The 25,699-nt window shown below is 36.4% G+C and overlaps 1 protein-coding gene across 2 annotated transcripts in view; it reads right to left on the bottom strand.

Moving 5' to 3' along the window:
* The window catches only part of adam12a (ADAM metallopeptidase domain 12a), a 245,472-nt gene that overhangs the window by 10,637 nt on the left and 209,136 nt on the right, over nt 1–25,699 (bottom strand). For both annotated transcript variants that reach the window (XR_015504576.1, XM_087276907.1), the window contains exons 17-21: nt 21,870–21,947; nt 16,606–16,714; nt 15,095–15,230; nt 12,207–12,333; nt 6,384–6,602 (exon numbers count right to left, since the gene is read on the bottom strand). Coding sequence is in view for 1 of the 2 variants with exons in the window: in XM_087276907.1 (XP_087133033.1) it covers nt 6,384–6,602; nt 12,207–12,333; nt 15,095–15,230; nt 16,606–16,714; nt 21,870–21,947 (669 nt within the window). In the remaining variant the exon portion in view is untranslated. The remainder of the gene's footprint in view (nt 1–6,383; nt 6,603–12,206; nt 12,334–15,094; nt 15,231–16,605; nt 16,715–21,869; nt 21,948–25,699) is intronic.

The following is a 25,699-nucleotide window of genomic DNA, read 5'->3' as shown; positions in this document are numbered from 1 at the left end:
ACGCTGATTTCTCTTTGGATTGCATGACTCTGAACACACTTGAGCTTTAATACGACACAGAGGCCTAATGAAAGAGGCCCGTTCACACCGCTGGAGCTCCAACATTAAACTGTAAAGCTATCAGGAAATATCACAGTGTGCACTAAAAATGAGTTCGAGCTCACCACTGAAACACCGCAGGGGGATTGGAGGACGCTAAAATAGAAAGGGATTCATAAAAGTGCAATATACATGCTGACATGTAGAGAAGTGTGTTCGTGGTTATTTTTAATAATGCTATTAGTTCAAAGTTATTGATCTGATCAAACCCCCAGCGTTAAGAATCAAACCGGCTTTGCTATTGTTTTGCTCAGACTAATGATTTTCACATACTGTATAAGCTGATAAAAGTTATTATAGGACACAAGAAAACATTAGCAGTCACCTATCAGCTTCCCAGAATGCTCTAGTGAGTAAATACTGTGTATTTATATAGCTCGTTTATTGTGGATGGTCATACACCCCCTAAGTGCTTCACAATCATGAGGGGGGTCTCTCCACCAGAAATGGATAAAGTACTAGAGACCCTGACTTAAGTAAAAGTACAAGTGCTCTATTAAAAAAGTGACTTGAGTAGAAGTTGAAGTGCTCTTTAAGTACTAAAGTACTCAACATTTTTTGTACTTAAGTAATACAAGTCATTTATTTCAAAATTTACTACTCAAATACTGAAAGTAAAAGTACAAGTACTGTGTAAAGAAAGCAGTCAAAAGACTTCATATTGTTTTGATTATTTTAAATATCTTTTTTTGGGGGGCACGTGATTAAGCAGAACGAAAAGAAACACGGCTTACGATACTGTTTTCCTCTCGCGCTTGAACCACAGATCTGACAGATTACAGCTTTAACACACACCTTTCAAAGTTGTGTGTCCCAAAAATAGCCGTAGTCCACTGAAAACGCAATTCAAACCCATGTTCGGATCACAAATACGATTAGTTATCATGCCAACGATTAGGATCAATTCGATATCGGTGCATTGACGATGCTTTCCATACATAATTAGATTTTTTCTTCACAACATTCAAAACAAGAATTGTTTTTTAATTAAAATCTACAAATATATTTATATTTCTATATTATTTGTAATACAATTTTGTTCTTCAATACAGCAGTGAGATATATGAACTGTACCCTTAATTTAACCTGCTCAAAGAAAACACTCTTTCTGAATGTATCAACACATGCACAGAAGACATCATGAGCATTTACAGCAAATAAACTCATGTAAATATGATCCCGCTCGCTTTTTGAGCGCTGACAGGCGAGGTCTTACACCCTTATGATTGGTCATCGTCTTCACCTGCTCAACAGAAAGGGCTGCGATCGGCTATAGAAATGAAAGCGATGGTGATCGATGGTGGGAAGAACAGCTGCGGTTACAGTCTGTATGAACATAATACGCGGTTATCACAGATAATCCGTAATAGACACAGTAAACTCACACCTCAGGCACGCTCGTGTCTGGATCCACAAGTATCACTTTAACAGCCAAGAGGAGAGGAAAAGTTACCTCACTAACACCCCAGCGGGTCAAATGTCTAAAGTGTGTGAGAGACGTAAAGATAGAGTTTTACAGCATTTCTTAGTAGTCAAATAGCGGCTCGTGTGGTGTGCCGCCTTCATTGTAGTAAGAGCGTTATTTACTCGCCCTCGCCTTTTTCGTCATAGTATTGCAACATCGCGCATATGAGATAAATGACGTCAGTATGTAATAACCGGTTATGATCTATAACTGAACCGATATCAATAATTTTGACACCCCTAGTAGCGAGTAACGATGCAGCACATAACAAATCTATCAGAGTAAAAGTGTTAAACTCAACGAAAATATGTGCTGAAGTAAAATTGGAAGTAGGAGAAAAAACAATACTCCAGTAGATTAAGCAGAACGAAAAGAAACACGGCTTACGATACTGTTTTCCTCTCATGCTTGAACCACAGATCTGACAGATTACAGCTTTAACACACACCTTTCAAAGTTGTGTGTCACAAAAACACGCCGTAGTCCACTGAAAACGCAATTCAAACCCATGTTCGGATCACAAATTACCGGTTGTAAACGCTGTAAACGGAAGTTCTAAACATTCTACCTGAAGACGCTGGTTACTATGGCGCCCTCCATGCAGTAGCCATGAAAAAGGTGTATAATTGTAATGAGTAGGGGTGTGAATCTACACTGGTCTTATGGTTTGGTTACGATTAGTTATCATGCCAACGATTAGCATCAATTCGATATCGGTGCATTGACGATGCTTTCCATACATAATTAGATTTTTTCTTCACAACACAAGAATTGTTTTTTAATTAAAATCTACAAATATATTTATATTTCTATATTATTTGTAATACAATTTTGTTCTTCAATACAGCAGTGAGATATATGAACTGTACCCTTAATTTAACCTGCTCAAAGAAAACACTCTTTCTGAATGTATCAACACATGCACAGAAGACATCATGAGCATTTACAGCAAATAAACTCATGTAAATATGATCCCGCTCGCTTTTTGAGCGCTGACAGGCGAGGTCTTACACCCTTATGATTGGTCATCGTCTTCACCTGCTCAACAGAAAGGGCTGCGATCGGCTATAGAAATGAAAGCGATGGTGATCGATGGTGGGAAGAACAGCTGCGGTTACAGTCTGTATGAACATAATACGCGGTTATCACAGATAATCCGTAATAGACACAGTAAACTCACACCTCAGGCACGCTCGTGTCTGGATCCACAAGTATCACTTTAACAGCCAAGAGGAGAGGAAAAGTTACCTCACTAACACCCCAGCGGGTCAAATGTCTAAAGTGTGTGAGAGACGTAAAGATAGAGTTTTACAGCATTTCTTAGTAGTCAAATAGCGGCTCGTGTGGTGTGCCGCCTTCATTGTAGTAAGAGCGTTATTTACTCGCCCTCGCCTTTTTCGTCATAGTATTGCAACATCGCGCATATGAGATAAATGACGTCAGTATGTAATAACCGGTTATGATCTATAACTGAACCGATATCAATAATTTTGACACCCCTAGTAGCGAGTAACGATGCAGCACATAACAAATCTATCAGAGTAAAAGTGTTAAACTCAACGAAAATATGTGCTGAAGTAAAATTGGAAGTAGGAGAAAAAACAATACTCCAGTAGATTAAGCAGAACGAAAAGAAACACGGCTTACGATACTGTTTTCCTCTCATGCTTGAACCACAGATCTGACAGATTACAGCTTTAACACACACCTTTCAAAGTTGTGTGTCACAAAAACACGCCGTAGTCCACTGAAAACGCAATTCAAACCCATGTTCGGATCACAAATTACCGGTTGTAAACGCTGTAAACGGAAGTTCTAAACATTCTACCTGAAGACGCTGGTTACTATGGCGCCCTCCATGCAGCAGCCATGAAAAAGGTGTATAATTGTAATGAGTAGGGGTGTGAATCTACACTGGTCTTATGGTTTGGTTACGATTAGTTATCATGCCAACGATTAGCATCAATTCGATATCGGTGCATTGACGATGCTTTCCATACATAATTAGATTTTTTCTTCACAACACAAGAATTTTTTTTTAATTAAAATCTACAAATATATTTATATTTCTATATTATTTGTAATACAATTTTGTTCTTCAATACAGCAGTGAGATATATGAACTGTACCCTTAATTTAACCTGCTCAAAGAAAACACTCTTTCTGAATGTATCAACACATGCACAGAAGACATCATGAGCATTTACAGCAAATAAACTCATGTAAATATGATCCCGCTCGCTTTCTGAGCGCTGACAGGCGAGGTCTTACACCCTTATGATTGGTCATCGTCTTCACCTGCTCAACAGAAAGGGCTGCGATCGGCTTTAGAAATGAAAGCGATGGTTATCGATGGCGGGAAGAACAGCTGCGGTTACAGTCTGTATGCACATAATACGCGGTTATCACAGATAATCCGTAATAGACACAGCGGAGAAAACTTGCACCTCAGGCACGCTCATTCAGGATCCACAAGTATCACTTTAACAGCCATGAGGAGAGAAAAAGTTACCTCACTAACACGTCAGCGGGTCAAATGTCCAAAGTTTGTGAGAGAGGTAAAGATGGAGTTTTACAGCATTTCTCTGTAGTTGTGAAATAGCGGCTCGTGTGCTGTGCCGCCTTCATTGTAGTAAGAGCGTTATCTACTCGCCCTCGCCTCCTTCGCCATAGTATTGCGACATCTCACATATAAGATAAATGACGTCAGTATGTCATAACCGGTTATGAACTATTTCTGAACCGATATCAATAATTTTGACACCCCTAGTAGCGAGTAACGATGCAGCGCATAACAAATCTATCAGAGTAAAAGTGTTAAACTCACCGAAAATATGTGCTGAAGTAAAATTGGAAGTAGGAGAAAAAACAATACTCCAGTAGATTAAGCAGAACGAAAAGAAACACGGCTTACGATACTGTTTTCCTCTCATGCTTGAACCACAGATCTGACAGATTACAGCTTTAACACACACCTTTCAAAGTTGTGTGTCACAAAAACACGCCGTAGTCCACTGAAAACGCAATTGAAACACATTTTCGGATCACAAATTACCGGTTGTAAATGCAGTAAACGAAAGTTCTAAACATTCTACCTGAAGACGCTGGTTACTATGGCGCCCTCCATGCAGCAGCCATGAAAAAAGTCTCTATAATTGTAATGAGTAGGGGTGTGAATCTACACTGGTCTTATGGTTTGGTTCGGTTATGATTAGTTATCATGCCAACGATTTTTTCGATTTTTTCTTCACAACACAAGAATTTTTTAATTAAAATCTACAAATATATTTATATTTCTATATTATTTGTAATACAATTTTGTTCTTCAATACAGCAGTGAGATATATGAACTGTACCCTTAATTTAACCTGCTCAAAGAAAACACTCTTTCTGAATGTATCAACACATGCACAGAAGACATCATGAGCATTTACAGCAAATAAACTCATGTAAATATGATCCGGCTCGCTTTTTGAGCGCTGACAGGCGAGGTCTTACACCCTTATGATTGGTCATCGTCTTCACCTGCTCAACAGAAAGGGCTGCGATCGGCTTTAGAAATGAAAGCGATGGTTATCGATGGCGGGAAGAACAGCTGCGGTTACAGTCTGTATGCACATAAAACGCGGTTATCACAGATAATCCGTAATAGACACAGCGGAGAAAACTTGCACCTCAGGCACGCTCATTCAGGATCCACAAGTATCACTTTAACAGCCAAGAGGAGAGGAAAAGTTACCTCACTAACACGTCAGCGGGTCAAATGTCCAAAGTTTGTGAGAGAGGTAAAGATAGAGTTTTACAGTATTTCTCTGTAGTTGTGAAATAGCGGCTCGTGTGCTGTGACCACTGGTTCATTGTAGTAAGAGCGTTATTTACTCGCCCTCACCTTTTTCGTCATAGTATTGCGACATCTCACATATGAGATAAATGACGTCAGTATGTCATAACCGGTTATGATCTATTACTGAACCGATATCAATAATTTTGACACCCCTAGTAGCGAGTAACGATGCAGCACATAACAAATCTATCAGAGTAAAAGTATTAAACTCATCGAAAATGTGCTGAAGTAAAAGTGGAAAAAACAATACTCCAGTAGAGTACAGATACTGCCTTTTAGTACTTAAGTACAGTAGTGAAGTAGATCCGTTTTGTTACTACACATCTCCACACTACCACCAGTGTGCAGCATCGACTTGGATGATGTGATGGCAGCCACAGGACAGTGGTGCCAGTGCGCTCACCACACACCGGCTATAGGTGGAGTGGAGAGACAGAGATAGAGCCAATTCAGTGGATGGTAGGGGTGTAACGATACACTCAACTCACGATACAATGTGTATCACGATATAATGTTCACGATTCGATATTGTTAGGACTGCGTTGTTTTGTTTGTGTTTGATTTTGATTCTAGATTGGGGGCGTGCCTTCAGCGCACCTGATGCTGGTCAGCGCCCTTATTTAAACCCCGGCAGAGAGTTTGTCGGGGCCGCTGTCCATTCACTTGGCAGTTGGCCAGAGCCGCGCTCCTATTTTGCCTTTATGCTTTGTTTCGCATCCATACACTATCACTGAAAACATTTACAGCATCCATACATTTGCATTTCACACTGATTGAACATACTGATACTGATATTTTGATTATATAATTTAAATTGAGTTAAAAAAATCTTCTTTTTGATTATACTTCTCCTTGTCGTCTCCCTTATTATGTTACATCCCTGAGCCAGGTGTAACAATATGTATCACGATATTTGGATTCAAAATTGAAAATGAACCTGAAATGGAAATAAATGCAGCTGGCATGTTTTCTCACCATGGCGATCCTGCAGACGTTGTGGCAGGCCGGACCTCGGGTTGATGGAGCTGCTGGAGCGGGATTGTGCGTGTATGTGTGTGGAGCGGCTCTGGCTGGAGACGGGTGTGTGTGTGTTGGTGTCAGCGGGTGAGAGAGGTGGAGCGCAGGGCACTGAGGCAGACGCCGCAGGCTGTGGGACGGCAGAACAGAGTCCACCGGCTGCAGAGGAGAACGAGTCTGCAGAAACACAGACACACACACACACACACACACACACACACACACAAACATGCAAAAACATGAAAGTTCAATCATCATTTGCTCATTTTAAATGCATTTGACTTTTCTTGCATCAAACATTGAAAAAACATGGAAGTAAATAAAAATTTTATAAAATGTTAAGACAAAAGAAACTCACCGGCCACTTTATTAGGTACACCTGTCCAACTGCTTGTTAACGCGAATTTATAATCAGCCAATCACATGGCAGCAACTCAATGCATTTAGGCATGCAGACATGGTCAAGACCTAAGTGTTGTTGCTTACTATGTCCATCCCTTTATGACCAAAGTGTACCTATCTTTTGATGGCTACTTCCAGCAGGATAACGCACCATGTCATAAAGCGTGAATCATCTCAGACTGGTTTCTTGAACATGACAATGAGTTCACTGTACTCAAATGGCCTCCACAGTCACCAGAACTCAATCCAATAGAGCACATTTGGGATGTGGTGTAACCAGAGATTCGCATCTTGAATGTGCAGCCGACAAATCTGCAGCAACTGCGTGATGCTGTCATGTCAATACCCGGTACTAGTAAAGTGTACCTAATAAAGTGGCCGGTGAGTGTATATATTATTTATACTATTATTAGCTTTAATTATTATTTAAAAAGATTAACTATGGGCAAGGCAGTGGCGCAGTAGGTAGTGCTGTCGCCTCACAGCAAAAAGGTCGCTGGTTCGAACCTCGGCTCAGTTGGCGTTTCTGTGTGGAGTTTGCATGTTCTCCCTGCTTTCGCGTGGGTTTCCTCCGGTTGCTCCGGTTTTCCCCACAGTCCAAAGACATGCGGTACAGGTGAATTGGGTAGGCTAAATTGTCCGTAGTGTATGAGTGTGTGTGTGGATGTTTCCCAGAGATGGTTTGCGGCTGGAAGGGCATCCGCTGCGTAAAAACTTGCTGGATAAGTTGGCGGTTCATTCCGCTGTGGCGACCCCAGATTAATAAAGGGACTAAGCCGACAAGAAAATTGATGAATGAAGATTAACTATTAAAAAAATATTAATTAAAAAAAGATTCATATGTTATAATTATTATAAAATGTTTCATTTGTATTTTTATTGACCCTCAATTTGTTTTTTTTTAGACTTTTTTTACATTACACAATTTTAGTAATTTAATTATTCATATTTTTTATTGTATGATATTCAACAATAGTTTGAACTTTTAGTCAACTTTATTAACTGTAGGCTGTTAACATTAAAACATTCATTCATTATTTTTTCATTAGCTTAGTCCCTTTATTTATTAGGGGTTGCCATTACAGAATGAACCTAAAACTATTCCAGCGTATGTTTTACGCAGCGGATGCCCTTCCAGTCACAACCCAGTACTAGGAAAAACCCATACCCTCTTGCATTCAAACACATACACCAATTTTGTTTACCCAATACACATATACCGCATGTGTTTGGACTGTGGAGGAAACCAGAGCACCCAGAGGAAACCCATGCCAACATGGGGAGAACATGCAAACTCCACACAGAAATGCCAACTGACCCATCTGGGACTTGTACCAGCTTCTTACACTTTAAAGTCTTGTTAAACTTCTTAAACTCTCTTCACAAAGCTGAGCTGTGATTCTCTGCACATCCTCTAATCACAGACCTAAACTGCTTTACTCAACAACAACATCCCTGAGATCACAAATGCATCCCAATCCATCCGTCTGACAGGCGCCTGTGCTGATTTAGTGAATTGCTGCTGTGTGGTTTGACAGCTAAAGAGCAGCTTTCAAACACTGAATGCTCACTTCGCCTCCGCTGCAGTTTTATTAAACAAATCTCTTTAGTAGAGGCTGTATTAAAATAAGTAAAGCAACGTATCCATGCAGGCGACATGGTGGTAGCACTGTCACCTCACAGCAAGAAGGTCGCTGGTTCGAGTCCTGGCTGGCTCAGTTGGCATTTCTGTGTGGAGTTTGCATGTTCTCCTCGTGTTGGCGTGGGTTTCCTCCCCATAGTCCAAACACATGTGCTATAGGTGAATCGGGTAAGCTAAATTGGTCGTAGAGAATGTGTGTGCACGTGAGAGTGTATAGGTGTTTCCCTTTACTGGGTTGCAGCTAGAAAGGCATCTACTGTGTAAAACAAATGTTGGATAAGTTGGCGGTTCATTCCGCTGTGGCGAATGCTGATGAATAAAGGGACTACGCTGGAAAATAAATAAATAAATGACCATATCCATGCATGTTTGGTCATAATATATATGTGCACTATTAAAAAAGTCTTATTATATTTGTGCATTATGGGATACTGATCTCTGCTTTTTCGACTTTTAATGTTGAAAATTCAACTCCACAGTTTAACAAAGTGCTGTTTATTGATGTTTTAGTAGTTTGAAATACTATAATGTAATAATTTAATGTATGAGAAGGATTATATATAGAGAAATAAGTCTGTAAAATCGCAGAAAATGTGCTGGAAGTTTATTACAAGGTTGTAGCTTAATATACAACAAAAACCCAGACAATATAATACTTTAAACTATTGAAAATCTTCATAAAAGTCATTTTCCCCCAACTTTTTAAGGCTAAAAGTTGTTGGAAGAAAGACCAAAGCTGCGTCTCAAATGGCACACTATACACTATGCACTATGTACTTATGCACTTACACACTCAACAGGATAGTATATGTATGTAGCGGCGTCCCAAATGGCACACTAATGTTTTTTTACTTAAGCGGAAATTCAAACCGTTTCCCTGATGATGTTTGACGGTTGCCAAATCAGTGAAGTAAATGACCGAATTATCAAATAATACCTGCCGTGAGTATTGCCGCATTCACCATCGGGAGGCGCTATAATCACTCTCGTAGGAGAATTTTGCTTTCACCATCCAAAACAAATAAAATTATTCAACATGTGCGCCCGATAGCTCCGCCCCTTCCGCTACGTAAGCAAACCTGCGGTCGTTGAGTGCGTGAAGTGTACATCATTACACACTTCATTTTAGCGGCTGAATGAGTGCATCATCCGGGTAATTAAAGTGCACTTATTTATAGAGTTTTCAGTGTGAACACACTACTTACACTATTTATACTACAAAATGACGTAGAATAGTGCATAAGTATGCGATTTGGGACGCAGCGCAAGATCCCATAATGCAATTCAAAAGCAGGAATAAACATTAAAAAATGAATCATAAAATATGGAAAGCTGCTAATTTACCATAGACTGTAAAATATATGGACATAGTATCCGTGACGTCACCTATAGGTTTCTGAAAAGTGCAAATGAAGCTACAAGTAGGCGTGGCCAATTGTCATTATTTTGTTCGCGCGTCATCACACCCATGGCGGGATACCGAACAAGCGCAGAAAGGCGGAGAGTGAGCAAAGCTACAGACACCTGCTGGCATTTTGCTTGGACCCGGCTTAGACGGACTTTACTTCGGGAGAACGCTTAATACTTCATTACCTGCGTCTCGTTTGTGTTCTGACCACATGTGCTTGGTTGTATACTATATCAATAAAGTGTTTAGACTTTTAAAAACACTGCTGTAATACACAGAGCCACTAAACATTGTTCTTATGACGTTTTTTAACAGGAGAAAAAAAGCAAAATACATCCAAACACTTTAAATATTGTCTATGTTAGAAAATGTAAGACTATTGATGAAATCCAGCATGACACTGTATGACAACGCTTCAGATGACTGTTCTAGAGCCTACAGCTGATCAATCTGACAGATTCTGAAGTGCATTACAGCTCTAATATAAATATAAATGGTAAATGATCTTAAATAAAACAAATACATTTATAGAGATGGTAAATAAGTATATAATTACACTCACCTGGAAAACCACGTAAATGGTTTGTGAGCACAAATAAGTGCACACAGCATGCCATATCATCTGATAATTGTAGGAAATAATTCCAAAAGGCAATTGACTGTGTAAAGCAGGGGTCACCAATCTCGGTCCTGGAGGGCCGGTGTCCCTGCAGGTTTTAGCTCAAACTCGACTCAACACACCTGCCTGCATGTTTCAAGTATACCTAGTAAGTGCTTGATTAGCTTGACCAGGTGTGTTTGATTAGGGTTGGAGCTAAAATCTGCAGGACACCGGCCCTCCAGGAACAAGTTTGGTGACCCCTGGTGTAAATAAACATTAACCAAAACAAAAATATGATGTTTATGCCGAGCTCAGCGGCTAATCAGCCGGAATCAGCTGAGGTGACGAGACAGCGAGCAGCGAGACCTAGCTGTCACTCAACTGACCATGCCCCTTAATTATGCAGACTTAATAGGGATGTAACGGTATCAGAATTTCACGGTATGGTAATAGCTCGGTATGAATGGCACGATACGGTATTTATTGAATAATTTACAGGAAAAACAAAACTAATGAAAATACCCCAAAAAAGTGTCAATGACATACAAATTAGCCATCTATCTGTAAGCTTTGAAACAGGAACTTCAATTTTTTAATTTTAATAACAACAAATTATTTAACCATGTAAAAAAATAAAGTTTCAATTTAGTATTGTTGAAAACTCATCACATTCAACATTTAAACACTCACTCACTTAGATAGAGATGGGTTTAAAGGAAAATTATCATATAAATATAATCTGGTAAAAGCTGGTATCTCTGGGCATTTACAATGTCCCCTGCAACAGAAAAAACCCTCTCATTTGGGACTGAGGTTTCTGGGACAGAAAGATAAGATTTAGCCAAGGTTGACAGCAGTGTGCATTGTCTTTCCCCCACTTGAGAGGACAAGCCATGATTGAGATAGAGGTCTCTTTGCGGTACAAGTCAATGTCTGCATCAATCTAACAAGCGTGTTGTGTTCTGCAGTCCCCATGACTGTTTTTAGTCGTATTCCCCAACTTATATTTCACCACAGTCAGTGCCTGCATACTGTTCTTTTTCTTTGTCTGTCACCTTTTCTCCTTTTTCATATCTTTTTAGAGAGAAACCGAAATGCTTCCACACATCAGATTTAAAACCTGCTTTAGGTTCGATCATTTCCAGCTCTTTTTCATCCCTACTACTAGCAGCACACTCCATTTCCGCATTACTGGATCTGTAGCGACAACAGACTGCAAAGGATGATGGCCACGCCTGGGCTGATGGGAATTGTAGTTTCCCCTACCTCCCGTTCGCTTCATTCGCCTGAGCAAATTTTCTCAGAAGACCTATAGTTTTATCGAGTCATGCGACTACGTTAATATTAAAAAAAATTGCTATTGCGGTATGACGGTATTTACAATACCGTTACATCCCTAAGACTTTATAAAAACGAAACGGATGAGTTATAAAAAAATTCACCCCTCACAGTTGTCATGAAGGGTAATCATGGCAATATGCACCAAAGCAATCTTTTGTTCCAGGCTGTAAACATCAGCTGTAAAAATGGCCGATTTCCACTGCAGTCAGAAATGACCTGGACTTCCTGGAGCCAGCCCCCCAAGGCAAGTCGATGAATTGCAGTTTTAGTTACTTCCGTATTGGCTTCCCGAGGGAGAGCAGGAGGTCGCCGCTTGTAATTTACAGACACATTTTTAATGTGTGAGGGCATGCGTGATATATCAATATGCAAATGAGCGACACACACCTGGTATATGCTGGCAGTCTGTGGTGAAGCTGCAGTGTGTCCTTGAGGAGACGTTCTGTATGTGGAGTGTGTTTGATTGGAGGAAAGAGTGTGAGCTGGACTGTTGAGTCTGTGTGGTCCAACTGATCTGCAGGAAAGCAGTAACATGATGTAAGACAATGGCATGCATGGTTTGGAAAGGATCATAATCTTCTGAAAATAAATCCACATTTACATTCATTCATTCATTTTCTTGTCGGCTTAGTCCCTTTATTAATCGGGGGTCGCCACAGCGGAATGAACTGCCAACTTATCCAGCAAGATTTTACGCAGCGGATGCCCTTCCAGCTGCAACCCATATCTGGGAAACATCCACACACATTCACACACACACTCATACACTATGGACAATTTAGCCTACCCAATTCACCTGTACCGCATGTCTTTGGACTGGTAGGGAAACCGGAGCACACGGAGGAAACCCACACAAAGGCAGGGAGAACATGCAAACTCCACACAGAAACGCCAACTGACCCGAGGTTCGAACCAGTGACCCAGCGACCTTCTTGCTGTGAGGCGACAGCACTACCTACTGTACTGCCCCACTGCCTCGCCCTCCACATTTACATATGAATGCATATTCAGAATTTAGCAACAGGCCACACCCAGAGTCCAATAGTGTCCGCCCACTTTTTTTAAGCCACACTGGGAGTATTTTATGAGTTTTGAGTTGATCGCCAATATTACAAAATTATCTTTTAAGGTCATTTTTTAATAAACCCCTAGATACTATTATAAAAAAGGCACGCACAGCCATACATCTTTTCCACAGGAATAATAATAACTATAATAATAATAAGGCGGTTCATTCTGCTGTGGCGACCCCTGATAAATAAGTGACAAATAATGAATAATATTAATAATAACAATCTTAAAACATCTGCATTACAGCATTGTAGGCTGCGATCCAAACAAAGTAGCTATTAGGAGAATAATTACACCTTAATTTGCATTGCTTTATAGAAGTGGGTGGAGCTAAAGTGCTCTTTTGGTACTAAACTGGCTGCAGATTTCTGATTGGTGGATGTTTCTGCACAGCATCATGGGTAATGTAGTCTACACCCCACCCACCCACCCTTTATTAAGTTAGATTAATTTAAATACAGTAGATGGGTTAACCAAAAGCATACACACAACCTCAGAGGTCACAGCAGTGTGTATGTGTGTGTGTGTAAGAGAGAGAGAGTGTGTTTTTAACCCTTAATTAGGCAAAGAACCATATATGGTCATTTAATTGACTTTGATTACAATATTTTTAGCATTTTTTTGTCATAAAAGTTCAAAGACATTATAATAATCACCAGCAGGACTCCAGGGCTTTTTTTAGCACCCTATGAAGAGAAAAGGGTTAACGATTTATTGTTAATCAATTTTCCTATGGAGAATATTAAGTTTTTAGCTACAAAATCTGACGGTTGTGCTCTATTGTGATGTGATTAGCAGACAATACAGCTCATTTGTAAAGTAAAGTAAAGTAAAGTAAAGTAAAGTAAAGTAAAGTAAAGTAAAGTAAAGTAAAGTAAAGTAAAGTAAAATAAAATAAAGTAAAGTAAAATAAAGTAAAATAAAGTAAAGTAAAGTAAAAAAAGTAAAGTAAAGTAAATAAAGTAAAGTACAGTAAAGTAAAATAAACTAAAGTAAAGTTAAATAAAGTAAAGTAAAGTAAAATAAAGTAAAGTAAAGTAAAATAAAGTAAAGTAAAGTAAAGTAAAGTAAAATAAAGTAAAGTACAGTAAAGTAAAGTAAAGTAAAGTAAAATAAAGTAAAGTACAGTAAAGTAAAGTAAAGTAAAGTAAAGTAAAGTAAAGTACAGTAAAGTAAAGTAAAGTAAAGTAAAATAAAGTAAAGTACAGTAAAGTAAAGTAAAGTAAAGTAAAATAAAGTAAAGTACAGTACAGTAAAGTAAAGTAAAGTAAAGTAAAGTAAAGTAAAAGTAAAATAAAGTAAAGTAAAGTAAAGAAAAGTAAAGTAAAGTAAAATAAAGTAAAGTAAAGTAAAGTAAAATAAAGTAAAGTTCAGTACAGTAAAGTAAAGTAAAGTAAAAGAAAGTAAAGTAAAATAAAGTAAAATAAAGTAAAATAGTAAAGTAAAGTAAAGTAAAGTAAAGTAAAGTAAAGTAAAGTAAAGTAAAGTAAAGTAAAGTAAAGTAAAGTAAAATAAAGTAAATTAAAGTAAAGTAAAATAAAGTAAAGTAAAGTAAAGTAAAGTAAAATAAAGTAAAGTAAAATAAAGTAAAGTAAAATAAAGTAAAGTAAAGTAAAGTAAAGTAAAATAAAGTAAAGTAAAGTAAAATAAAGTAAAATAAAGTAAAGTAAAGTAAAGTACAGTAAAGTAAAGTAAAATAAAGTAAAATAAAGTAAAGTAAAATAAAGTAAAGTAAAGTAAAATAAAGTAAAGTAAAGTAAAGTAAAATAAAGTAAAATAAAATAAAATAAAATAAAATAAAGTAAAGTAAAGTAAAGTAAAGTAAAGTAAAAGTAAAGTAAAGTAAAATAAAGTAAAGTAAAGTAAAGTAAAGTAAAGTAAAATAAAGTAAAATAAAGTAAAGTAAAATAAAATAAAGTAAAGTAAATTAAAATAAAGTAAAGTAAAGTAAAGTAAAGTAAAGTAAAGTAAAATAAAATAAAATAAAGTAAAGTAAAATAAAGTATAATAAAGTAAAGTAAAGTAAAGGAAAGTAAAGTAAAATAAAGTAAAATAAAATAAAATAAAATAAAAAAGTAAAATAAAATAAAGTAAGGTAAAATAAAGTAAAGTAAAGTGAAATAAAGTGAAATAAAGTAAACTAAAGTAAAGTAAAGAAAATAACATCCAACGTCTCTTCAAACTGAAGTGTGTTGCTTTGATACCTCAGTTTCTCGATGGTGTTCTTCTTATTGCTGAAGAACAGACTGAGCAGAGTTTTCCTCTTAATGCACGCGATTATTCCAACACACACCAGACACAGAAACGCCACCAGGATCCCCACCGTCACACTGCTGCTGTCTGCATTATATAAACACACACAGAGGAATGTTTTTGTGAATTGTAGGGACATTCCATAGGTTTGCATTGCTTTTTCTACACAAACTGTATTTTCTATTGCCTACCCCAATTCTAAGCCTTACAGAATAGTGTGTAGAATTACTTTCTGAAGAAAAAAAAACACATTCTGTATGATTCATAAGGCTTGTGCACAACGAAGAGATCAGCAACATCCTCATAATTTACCATGACGAAATACTAATTTTAATTTTCATTTATTTATTGTGTTATTAATTTGCTGAATTTTAATGGGAAGAGGTATTGCTGCTATTTTTTAGTACTATTAATATTGTGTGTATTCAGTGTTGTGTGAGTGTGTGGTGAATGGTGTACATAAGGGGTGCCCAATCTCAGTCCTGGAGGGCCGGTGTCCTGCAAAGTTTAGTTCCAACCCCAATTAGACACACTTGAACCATCTAATCACTTTCAATCTCTTTATAGGTATACTAGAAACCTCCAGCCAGCTCTGTTGTAGGAAGCTGGAGCTAAACTATGCAGGACACTGAGCCTGCAGGCACCCCTTGCGTATATCTATTTAAAATAAGTAAATAAATAAATAAATAAACAAACAAACAAATAAACGAACGAATGAATGAATGAATGAATGAATAAATAGATAAATAAATTAATAAATAAATAAATTAATACATTAATAAATAAATTAATAAATTAATAAATAAATAAATTAATTAATAAAAACAATATAATTTACAGTGACAGTAACATTTTTGTCCTGATATATAACAAAAACACTCACACACAGAGACTTGTTCTTATATATCAGTGGGGACTTCTCATAGACAAAATGATCTTTTTACTATACAAACCATATATTCTCTTCTCCTACTTTTACTCTATCCCTAAACTCAACACTCACAGTAAACAATCTGCACTTTCACATTTAAAAAATACTTAATTCTGTCTGATTTATAAAAATGTTTACCTATGAAGCCCTCAACCTTGATCCCTACAGTGACACAAGCCCCAATGAGTCGAGAGGGTGCTCGCTGCAGAGCCATTTGAGGAGAGCTGAGCTCCAGCGAGGGGGAGCATGAGCTGTCGCTCCTCCTCCTGTAAGCTGTTTTAATGCGTCCACCAACCCCACCCCTAACCCTACCCCCAGTGACATCACTCGTAGAAGAAGTGCAAAAAAGGTGGAGCTAAAGCTTAAGCTCCCCCTCTCTGGAGCTCAGCTCGCCCAAATGGCTCTGCAGCGAGCACCACTTGAATGAGTCTGTGTGCATTCAGGGTTAAGTCCCCACTGTGACATAAAAACAAGTACACACACATATACTGTTAAAGTGTATTAGAGGAGTCACAGATGTGTGTTTTATACCTGTTGGTCTCATCGGGCCGCTGTCCAGACTGCCTCCAAACCCGGTTTTATCACAGAACGGTGGAGCCCACTGAGCCTCACAGTGACAGTTCTTATTATTATTACACACCTGCATATGAGACAGAAACACAGACGTCACATTAGACCAAGAACATTTAGCATTTGTTTATGTGTTAAAAGAAGAAAAAAGGCGCAGTGTTTAGGATAAATAAGTACACCTATTGGAAATTAACATTTTCATTCCTTTATCAGTGAATGTAGACCAGTGGTTCTCAAACTATTTTCCCTAAGTACCACCTCAGAAAAAAAAAAACAATTCTCTCCAAGTACCAGCATAATCACCAGTATTGAAATAAATAGCATAGTTGGCCAAATTAAGCCGCTACAGCACTGCACAGTTCGAGTCATATTCATTTAACAAATTTATTTTCCAAACAAAATATGAAGCTGATCAGTCGATTCTTGTCAAGTGACTCGCGGTGCGGCATTCAGAAAAGTTAAGATATTTTCAGCTGGGGACGCCTGGAATACACTGCAAAAAATGCTTTTCTTGCTTAGATTTTTTTGTCTTATTTCTAGTCTAAATATCTAAAACTTCTTATATTAAGAAAGATTTTCTAGACAAGCAAAACAAATTGTCTTGATTTAAGAAATAATATGCCAATATTAAGTGAGTTTTTCCGTAAAACAAGCAAAATAATCTGCCATTGGGGTAAGCAAATTAATCTTGTTTTTTCTTTTGACGTAAGATTATTTTGCTTACCCCATTGGCAGATTATTTTGCTTGTTTTACGGAAAAACTCACTTAATATTGGCATATTATTTCTCAAAACAAGACAGTATGTTTTGCTTGTCTAGAAAATTCTTCTTGATTTAGAAATTGTTAGATATTTGGACTAGAAACAAGACAAAAAATCTAATTAAGAAAAGCATTTTTTTGCAGTGTACACAAGCGCATCGTGCTGCAGTACTCATTTTGCTAGCCTGTGGGTTAAATTTTGGCACTCAAGTGACCGAGATGTAACAAGAGAATACGGTCATTTTTCAAAATAAAAGATTTTTCAAAATAAATTGTTAAATTGTTCAGATTATAAATAAAAATTTAATTAAGATTTTTTTTGCGGCCCGGTACCAGTTGATCTATTGACTTTTGCCGGTCTATGGTCCGAGGATTGGGGACCCCTGCTCTAGCATCTAGTATCTCCTCTGCAAGCACCACGCACCTCTTTTACTAGTTCTGCGCTGATTTACTTGATTTTTAGCAGCTGATGACGCGATGCATTAAAAGTAAACATTCTAAGCACAGCTCTTTGATCGTAGGCTTTAGAGAACAGCCAATGCTTATCACCTTGGCGTTCACTTACACATCAACTGATTAAAATTATATTAATTTTTTCTTTCATTACTCAGTGATTCCTCCAAGAACCACTAGAAGTAAGCCCGCGTACCGGTACACGTACCACAGTTTGAGAACCACTGATGTAGACAATATATTTTGGCGAATTTAATTAAATCTCTTTTATTAAATACTCATAATCATTAAAATAAGAGTTTGGTCACCTAACAACTTTTGAAATAGAAAGATAATAGCCGGCAGCTAGCTCTCACATGGTCGCCCACTGAAGCTAAGCAGGGCTGAGCCCGGTCAGTACCTGGATGGGAGACCACATGGGAAAAGCTGGGTTGCTGCCGGAAGTGGTGTAAGTGAGGCAAGCAGGGAGCGCCCAACCTGCAGTCTGTGTGGGTCCTAATGCCCCAGTATAGTGACGGGAACGCTATACTGCTCAGCGAGCGCTGTCTTTCGGATGAGACATTAAACCGAGGTCCCGACTCTCTGTGGTCGTTAAAAATCCCAGGATGTCCTTCGAAAAAGAGTAGGGGTGCCCAAATCTGCCCACTGGCCTCTGTCCATCGTGGCCTCCTAACCATCCCCATATTCCAATTGGCTTCATCACTGTCTCCTTTCCACCAATCAGCTGGTGTGTGGTGTGCGGTCTGGCGCAAAATGGCTGCCGTCGCGTCATACAGGTGGATGTTGCACACTGGTGGTGGATAAGGAGATTCCCCCCTATGTGTAAAGCACTTTGAGTGCCCAGAAAAGCACTATATAAATGTAAGGAATTATTATTATTATTATTATTATTATACATTTAATAAAAGACTCTAAATTGAACTGTTTTATGATTATCTTGATTTTTCCTGTTTATTAAATTTTGTTCAAAATTTTGCATCTTAAGTCATTTTGATCAGTTAATTCCAGTTTTGGCTCGAGCTGGTTATTAACTCTTATCATCGTTACCCTTACATTTGCCTGACTGTTTTGTTATACTACTGAGAACGTAGTCCTAGTTGAAGCGTCCCGGTTGGAAATTTAAGCTACAGTTATGTCTGTAATTAACAGTGGGGCTATTTTTGCAAATAGTCCGAATTAGCCTGTTCAATAACAGAAAATGCTATTAATACTATCATTTTAATATGACATATTGAATAATGAAATCAAATAATAATATTATAATATTTAAGTTAATTTCAAGCTATCTCTTGGCCCAGCTGCAGGACTGCCGAGGCCCACTAGGTTGAGAATCCCTTGCTTAGAGGGGAAAATGATATTGACCTTAAAATGATTTTTTTTTTAAAAACTGCTTTCATTCTAGCCGAAATAAAACAAATCAGACTTTCTCCAGAAGAAAAAATATTATAGGAAATACTGTGAAAATTTCCTTGCTCTTTTAAACATCATTTGGGAAATATCTGCAAAAGAAAAGGAGGGCTAATAATTTGACTTCAGCTGTATGTAGGAAATGATCCTGCAGCTTTACAGTGTGTTTGCGGAGCAGATTTGAAGTCCTGCATTCGCTGTAAATCTCCTCAACATCCATCAAACACTCCAGCGCTTCCTCTTTCTCCAGCCGGCAGCGTTTCTTTCTGCTTCTCCTCTCTCTTGATGAGCTGCAGATGTTCAACCCAGAGGAACATCCTGATCTAATCTGGAGAATCGTGAGCTCATTCATGCTCTTCAGGATCTGCTCAAACCTGCTGCTCAGATGCTGAAACACTCTCGCTCTGTCAGGTTTCACCCCTCCGTATTTACACAGAGCTCATCTGGACTCTGTTTTACAGTGATCTAAACACAGTTCACTTAATTAAATGGGGATTTTAAAACGCTGGAAGGCTTGCAGATGATGTAAACATGTAAAAGAGTGTGGAAACCAAGCTTTCCAACAAGGATGGCGTGAGCTCAGAAAACCTCATTTGTGGGGCTGCATGCACAATACAGTATATAGTATCCGGCCACTTTATTAGGTACACCTGTCCAACTGCTTTTTAATGCAAATTTCTAATCAGTCAATCACATGGAAGCAACTCAATGCATTTAGGTATGTAGACATAGTCATAGTTCGAACTGAGCATCAGAATGGGGAAGAAAGAGGATATAAGTGACTTTGAACGTGCCATGGTTGTCGGTGCTGGTCTGAGTATTTCAGAAACTGCTGATCTACTGGGATTTTCACACACAACCATCTCTAGGGTTTACAAAGAATGATCTGAAAAGGAGAAAATGAATGCCAATTGAGCATCACGTGAACACCGCAGCCTAGCTGAGTATTGTTGCTGACTTTGTCCATCCCTTTAGGACTCCTGATGGCTACTTCCAGCAGGATAACGCACCCTGTCATAAAGCACAAATGATCTCAGACTGGTTTCTTGAACATGACAATGAGTTCACTGTACTCAAATGGCCTCCACAGTCACCAGAGCTCAATCCAATAGAGCACCTTTGGGATGTGGTGAAACGGGATATTGGTATCATGGATGTGCAGCCGACAAATCTGCAGCCTCTGTGTGATACTATCATGTCAATACGGAGGAAAATATCTGAGGAATATTTCCAGTACCTTCTTGAATCTATGCTACTAAGAATTAAGGCAGTTCTGAAGGCAAAAAAAGGGGTCCAACTTGATACTAGTAAGGTGTACCTAATAAAGTGGCCATATGGGTGATTCCCAGTACTGGGTTGCAGCTGGAAGGGCAGCCACTGTGTAATTATATACTGGATAAGTTCGCAGTTCATTCTGCTGTGGCGACCCCGGATGAATAAAGGAACTAAGCTGAAGGAAAATAAAGAACTGAAACATATGACGTAAGGGTTTGCTTAATTCGAAAGGTTGCATGATTTAAATGCTTCAGTGTGAATCTGATCAGTTTGATTTTAAGTCAAGTATAACATTGCAGTTTCTAATAAAGTTACCGCCCAGCTGATGAGTAATGTTTAATCTACACCTAAAACCCTTGGCTCTTGGTTTGGATGTTAGTTTTGAGCATTCTCATCTGCTCTGGGGTTTCAAACATATAAACATCTCAAATTAAACTCACTTGTGGTTAAAAAAGAAGCAAAACGTTCAGCATGTCTTAGCTCTTGTAGTGTTTCACAGCAGAAACCTGCATGAATGAGGTTATTGGGGACGATTGTTTGATCGATTTGCTCAGGGAAACGGTGGGAATAATGACATGTTTTTACATTACAGCACAAGCAGAGAATGACTGGAAATAAAGGTCTTTTGTTGCCTTCAGGTTGTGCCAGAATCACTATAATAACGTTCAGCATAACAGAAACGCCCTCTTGAAATCATATTGCAAATAAGCCATTTTCTATTCTCTCTCTGAGCATTTACATTAATAAATAAATGCAACAAAATGAAATTACTATCATTTTGTGTTTACAAGTGAAATGAATATTCTAGTGAAATGCGTATTCACATTATGGGAGTAAACCTACAATGCTTAAGTAGAGTAACTAGTGATATTACTTATCTGTCTGTATGTCTGTCTTTCTGTCTATCTGTCTGTGTGTCTGTGTGTCGGTTTGTCTGTCTGTCTGTCTGTCATTTTGCTGTGGCGACCCCTGATTAACAAAGGAACTAAGCCAAAAAGAAAATGAATGAATGAATAATAATTAAGCAATGGAATATAAGTCTTTGGACATAGCAGGCTTTTTTTAAAAAACTTTTTAAGGATCTGTGGACACCTTGTCACCACAAATTAACCATCTGAAAGCATACCGGGACCTCCTCCTCCAGCAGATCTCGGTACCATTGTTTGGTCTACATTTTTAGTGCACATGAGAGTATGATTGTTGCTTTCACACCTTCCCAAAAAGTCAATGCACCAACAAGGCAAATGAACTCTGGTGTGTTTTAACCGAACTAAAGGAACCAGGTGTGAAAGCATCCTATAAGACAACAGGAGGGTTAATCAAGACTCACCCCGTGTCCGCTGCATTTGGCTGAACAGTCATGAACGCCGAGCACACTAATGTTCTGACACTGTCTGTTTATGCACATCTAGAGAAACACAGAGAGACTTGATTTAGTTGGATGTAGTCGTCCGTTCAACTCCACCTAAACACTCAGCCGCAATCCAAATGTATAAACACATGGAAACACACATCACATTTACTGCATTACATCTTCAATTCAGTAATACAGTGATGTCAGGCTCATTTCCAATGATGTCACGATGCAACCCATGATGCCATTCTTTCCAATTTACACCCGATGTGTAAATCTCTGCTAAATAATGACATTTTGTCCACATGCATGGCAGAAAAACATTTTAGAAATGAAAAATAATGGCAGAAAAGATGACACACATGTTCTAAACATCTACAAGATCTTCAAATCAAAATATCACACGCAACACTTGACATATTTCATCAATTATTATCTGTATGAGTGAAATGATGTTCAATATGTACGGAAGCGTAGAGCTGCCACCCAGGTAAAAAAAAATCTGAGCTTTATCACGTTTGTACAATATACTTTTTTACGTTCTTACAATATAATATCACGTTTGTACAATATAATATCACATTCTTACAATATAATTATCACATTCTTACAATATCACGTTTGTACAATATAATATCACATTCTTACAATATAATATCACGTTTGTACAATATAATTATCACGTTCTTACAATATAATATCACGTTTGTACAATATAATTATCACATTCTTACAATATAATTATCACATTCTTACAATATAATATCACGTTTGTACAATATAATTATCACGTTAGTACAATATAATTATCACGTTAGTACAATATAATTATCACGTTAGTACAATATAATTATCACGTTCTTACAATATAATATCACATTCTTACAATATAATATCACGTTTGTACAATATAATATTACGTTCTTACAATATAATATCACATTCTTACAATATAATATCACATTCTTACAATATAATTATCACATTCTTACAATATAATATCACGTTTGTACAATATAATTATCACGTTAGTACAATATAATTATCACGTTCTTACAATATAATATCACATTCTTACAATATAATATCACGTTTGTACAATATAATATTACGTTCTTACAATATAATATCACATTCTTACAATATAATATCACATTCTTACAATATAATTATCACATTCTTACAATATAATATCACGTTTGTACAATATAATTATCACGTTCTTACAATATAATATCACATTCTTACAATATAATATCACGTTTGTACAATATAATTATCACGTTCTTACAATATAATATCACATTCTTACAATATAATATCACGTTTGTACAATATAATTATCACGTTCTTACAATATAATATCACATTCTTACAATATAATATTACGTTTGTACAATATAATATCACATTCTTACAATATAATATCACGTTCTTACAATATAATATCACATTCTTACAATATAATTATCACATTCTTACAATATAATATCACGTTTGTACAATATAATTATCATGTTCTTACAATATAATATCACATTCTTACAATATAATATTACGTTTGTACAATATAATATCACATTCTTACAATATAATATCACATTCTTACAATATAATATTACGTTTGTACAATATAATATCACATTCTTACAATATAATATCACATTCTTACAATATAATATCACGTTCTTACAATATAATATCACATTCTTACAATATAATATCACGTTCTTACAATATAATATCACATTCTTACAATATAATATCACATTCTTACAATATAATATCACATTCTTACAATATAATATCACGTTTGTACAATATAATATCACATTCTTACAATATAATATCACATTCTTACAATATAATATCACGTTTGTACAATATAATATCACATTCTTACAATATAATATCACGTTTGTACAATATAATATCACATTCTTACAATATAATATCACATTCTTACAATATAATATCACATTCTTACAATATAATATCACATTCTTACAATATAATATCACGTTCTTACAATATAATATCACATTCTTACAATATAATATCACATTCTTACAATATAATTATCACATTCTTACATTATAATATCACATTCTTACAATATAATATCACATTCTTACAATATAATATCACATTCTTACAATATAATATCACATTCTTACAATATAATATCACGTTCTTACAATATAATATCACATTCTTACAATATAATATCACATTCTTACAATATAATATCACATTCTTACAATATAATATCACGTTCTTACAATATAATATCACGTTCTTACAATATAATATCACATTCTTACAATATAATATCACGTTCTTACAATATAATATCACGTTCTTACAATATAATATCACATTCTTACAATATAATATCACATTCTTACAATATAATATCACATTCTTACAATATAATATCACGTTCTTACAATATAATATCACATTCTTACAATATAATATCACGTTCTTACAATATAATATCACATTCTTACAATATAATATCACATTCTTACAATATAATATCACATTCTTACAATATAATATCACATTCTTACAATATAATATCACGTTTGTACAATATAATATCACATTCTTACAATATAATATCACATTCTTACAATATAATATCACATTCTTACAATATAATATCACGTTTGTACAATATAATATCACATTCTTACAATATAATATCACGTTCTTACAATATAATATCACGTTCTTACAATATAATATCACATTCTTACAATATAATATCACATTCTTACAATATAATATCACATTCTTACAATATAATATCACGTTTGTACAATATAATATCACATTCTTACAATATAATATCACATTCTTACAATATAATATCACGTTCTTACAATATAATATCACATTCTTACAATATAATTATCACATTCTTACATTATAATATCACATTCTTACAATATAATATCACGTTTGTACAATATAATTATCACGTTCTTACAATATAATATCACGTTTGTACAATATAATTATCACGTTCTTACAATATAATATCACGTTTGTACAATATAATTATCACGTTCTTACAATATAATTATCACGTTCTTACAATATAATATCACGTTCTTACAATATAATATCATGTTCTTACAATATAATATCACGTTCTTACAATATAATTATCACGTTCTTACAATATAATATCACGTTTGTACAATATAATTATCACGTTCTTACAATATAATATCATGTTTGTACAATATAATTATTACGTTATTACGTGAAAATTTTATTGCTTAGGCTATGTTTACCTGGTGCGATCAGAGTGTGAAAAAATGTCTCGTTTTACAGAATTAATTAAGTTCAATCTTATGCTTGGATTGAGACATGGGGAAATTTTGCAGCTACTGATTGTGATTACTAGACCCAGTAATAAAACAGGTATTGACGTTATGATCCATACTCTATCGCAAGAATCTTTGCATGTCTGCCATTGTGACATTTTCTGTTCCCAGATCGCAGCGAATCCAGGAAGGTGTCCCAAGCCTCTTTTCAACTTCTGCTATGAAATAACCAGCAATGATTTTGGGATCACTGTTTGTTGAAAAGGCATGAAGCCAAATCATAGCTTTCGAAAACCCATCAATGGCTCCATTTATACAGATTCCAAAGGGCTTCAGTTTGTCGTAGGAGTCGACGTGGTATGGCGGCAAATCAATGCCAATATTAATCGAGCGCAGCGGTGATGTTTGCGCACGTTTAGAAGTGAACCGTGAGCAGATTACAGGTCTACACGCGAGAAAACTACA

This window comes from Danio rerio, chromosome 12 (genome assembly GCF_052040795.2).
Source record: "Danio rerio strain M-AB ecotype USA chromosome 12, GRCz13ab, whole genome shotgun sequence".
In the NCBI taxonomy this organism is placed as follows: domain Eukaryota; kingdom Metazoa; phylum Chordata; class Actinopteri; order Cypriniformes; family Danionidae; genus Danio; species Danio rerio.
This window is presented reverse-complemented; position numbering and strand designations above follow the sequence as displayed.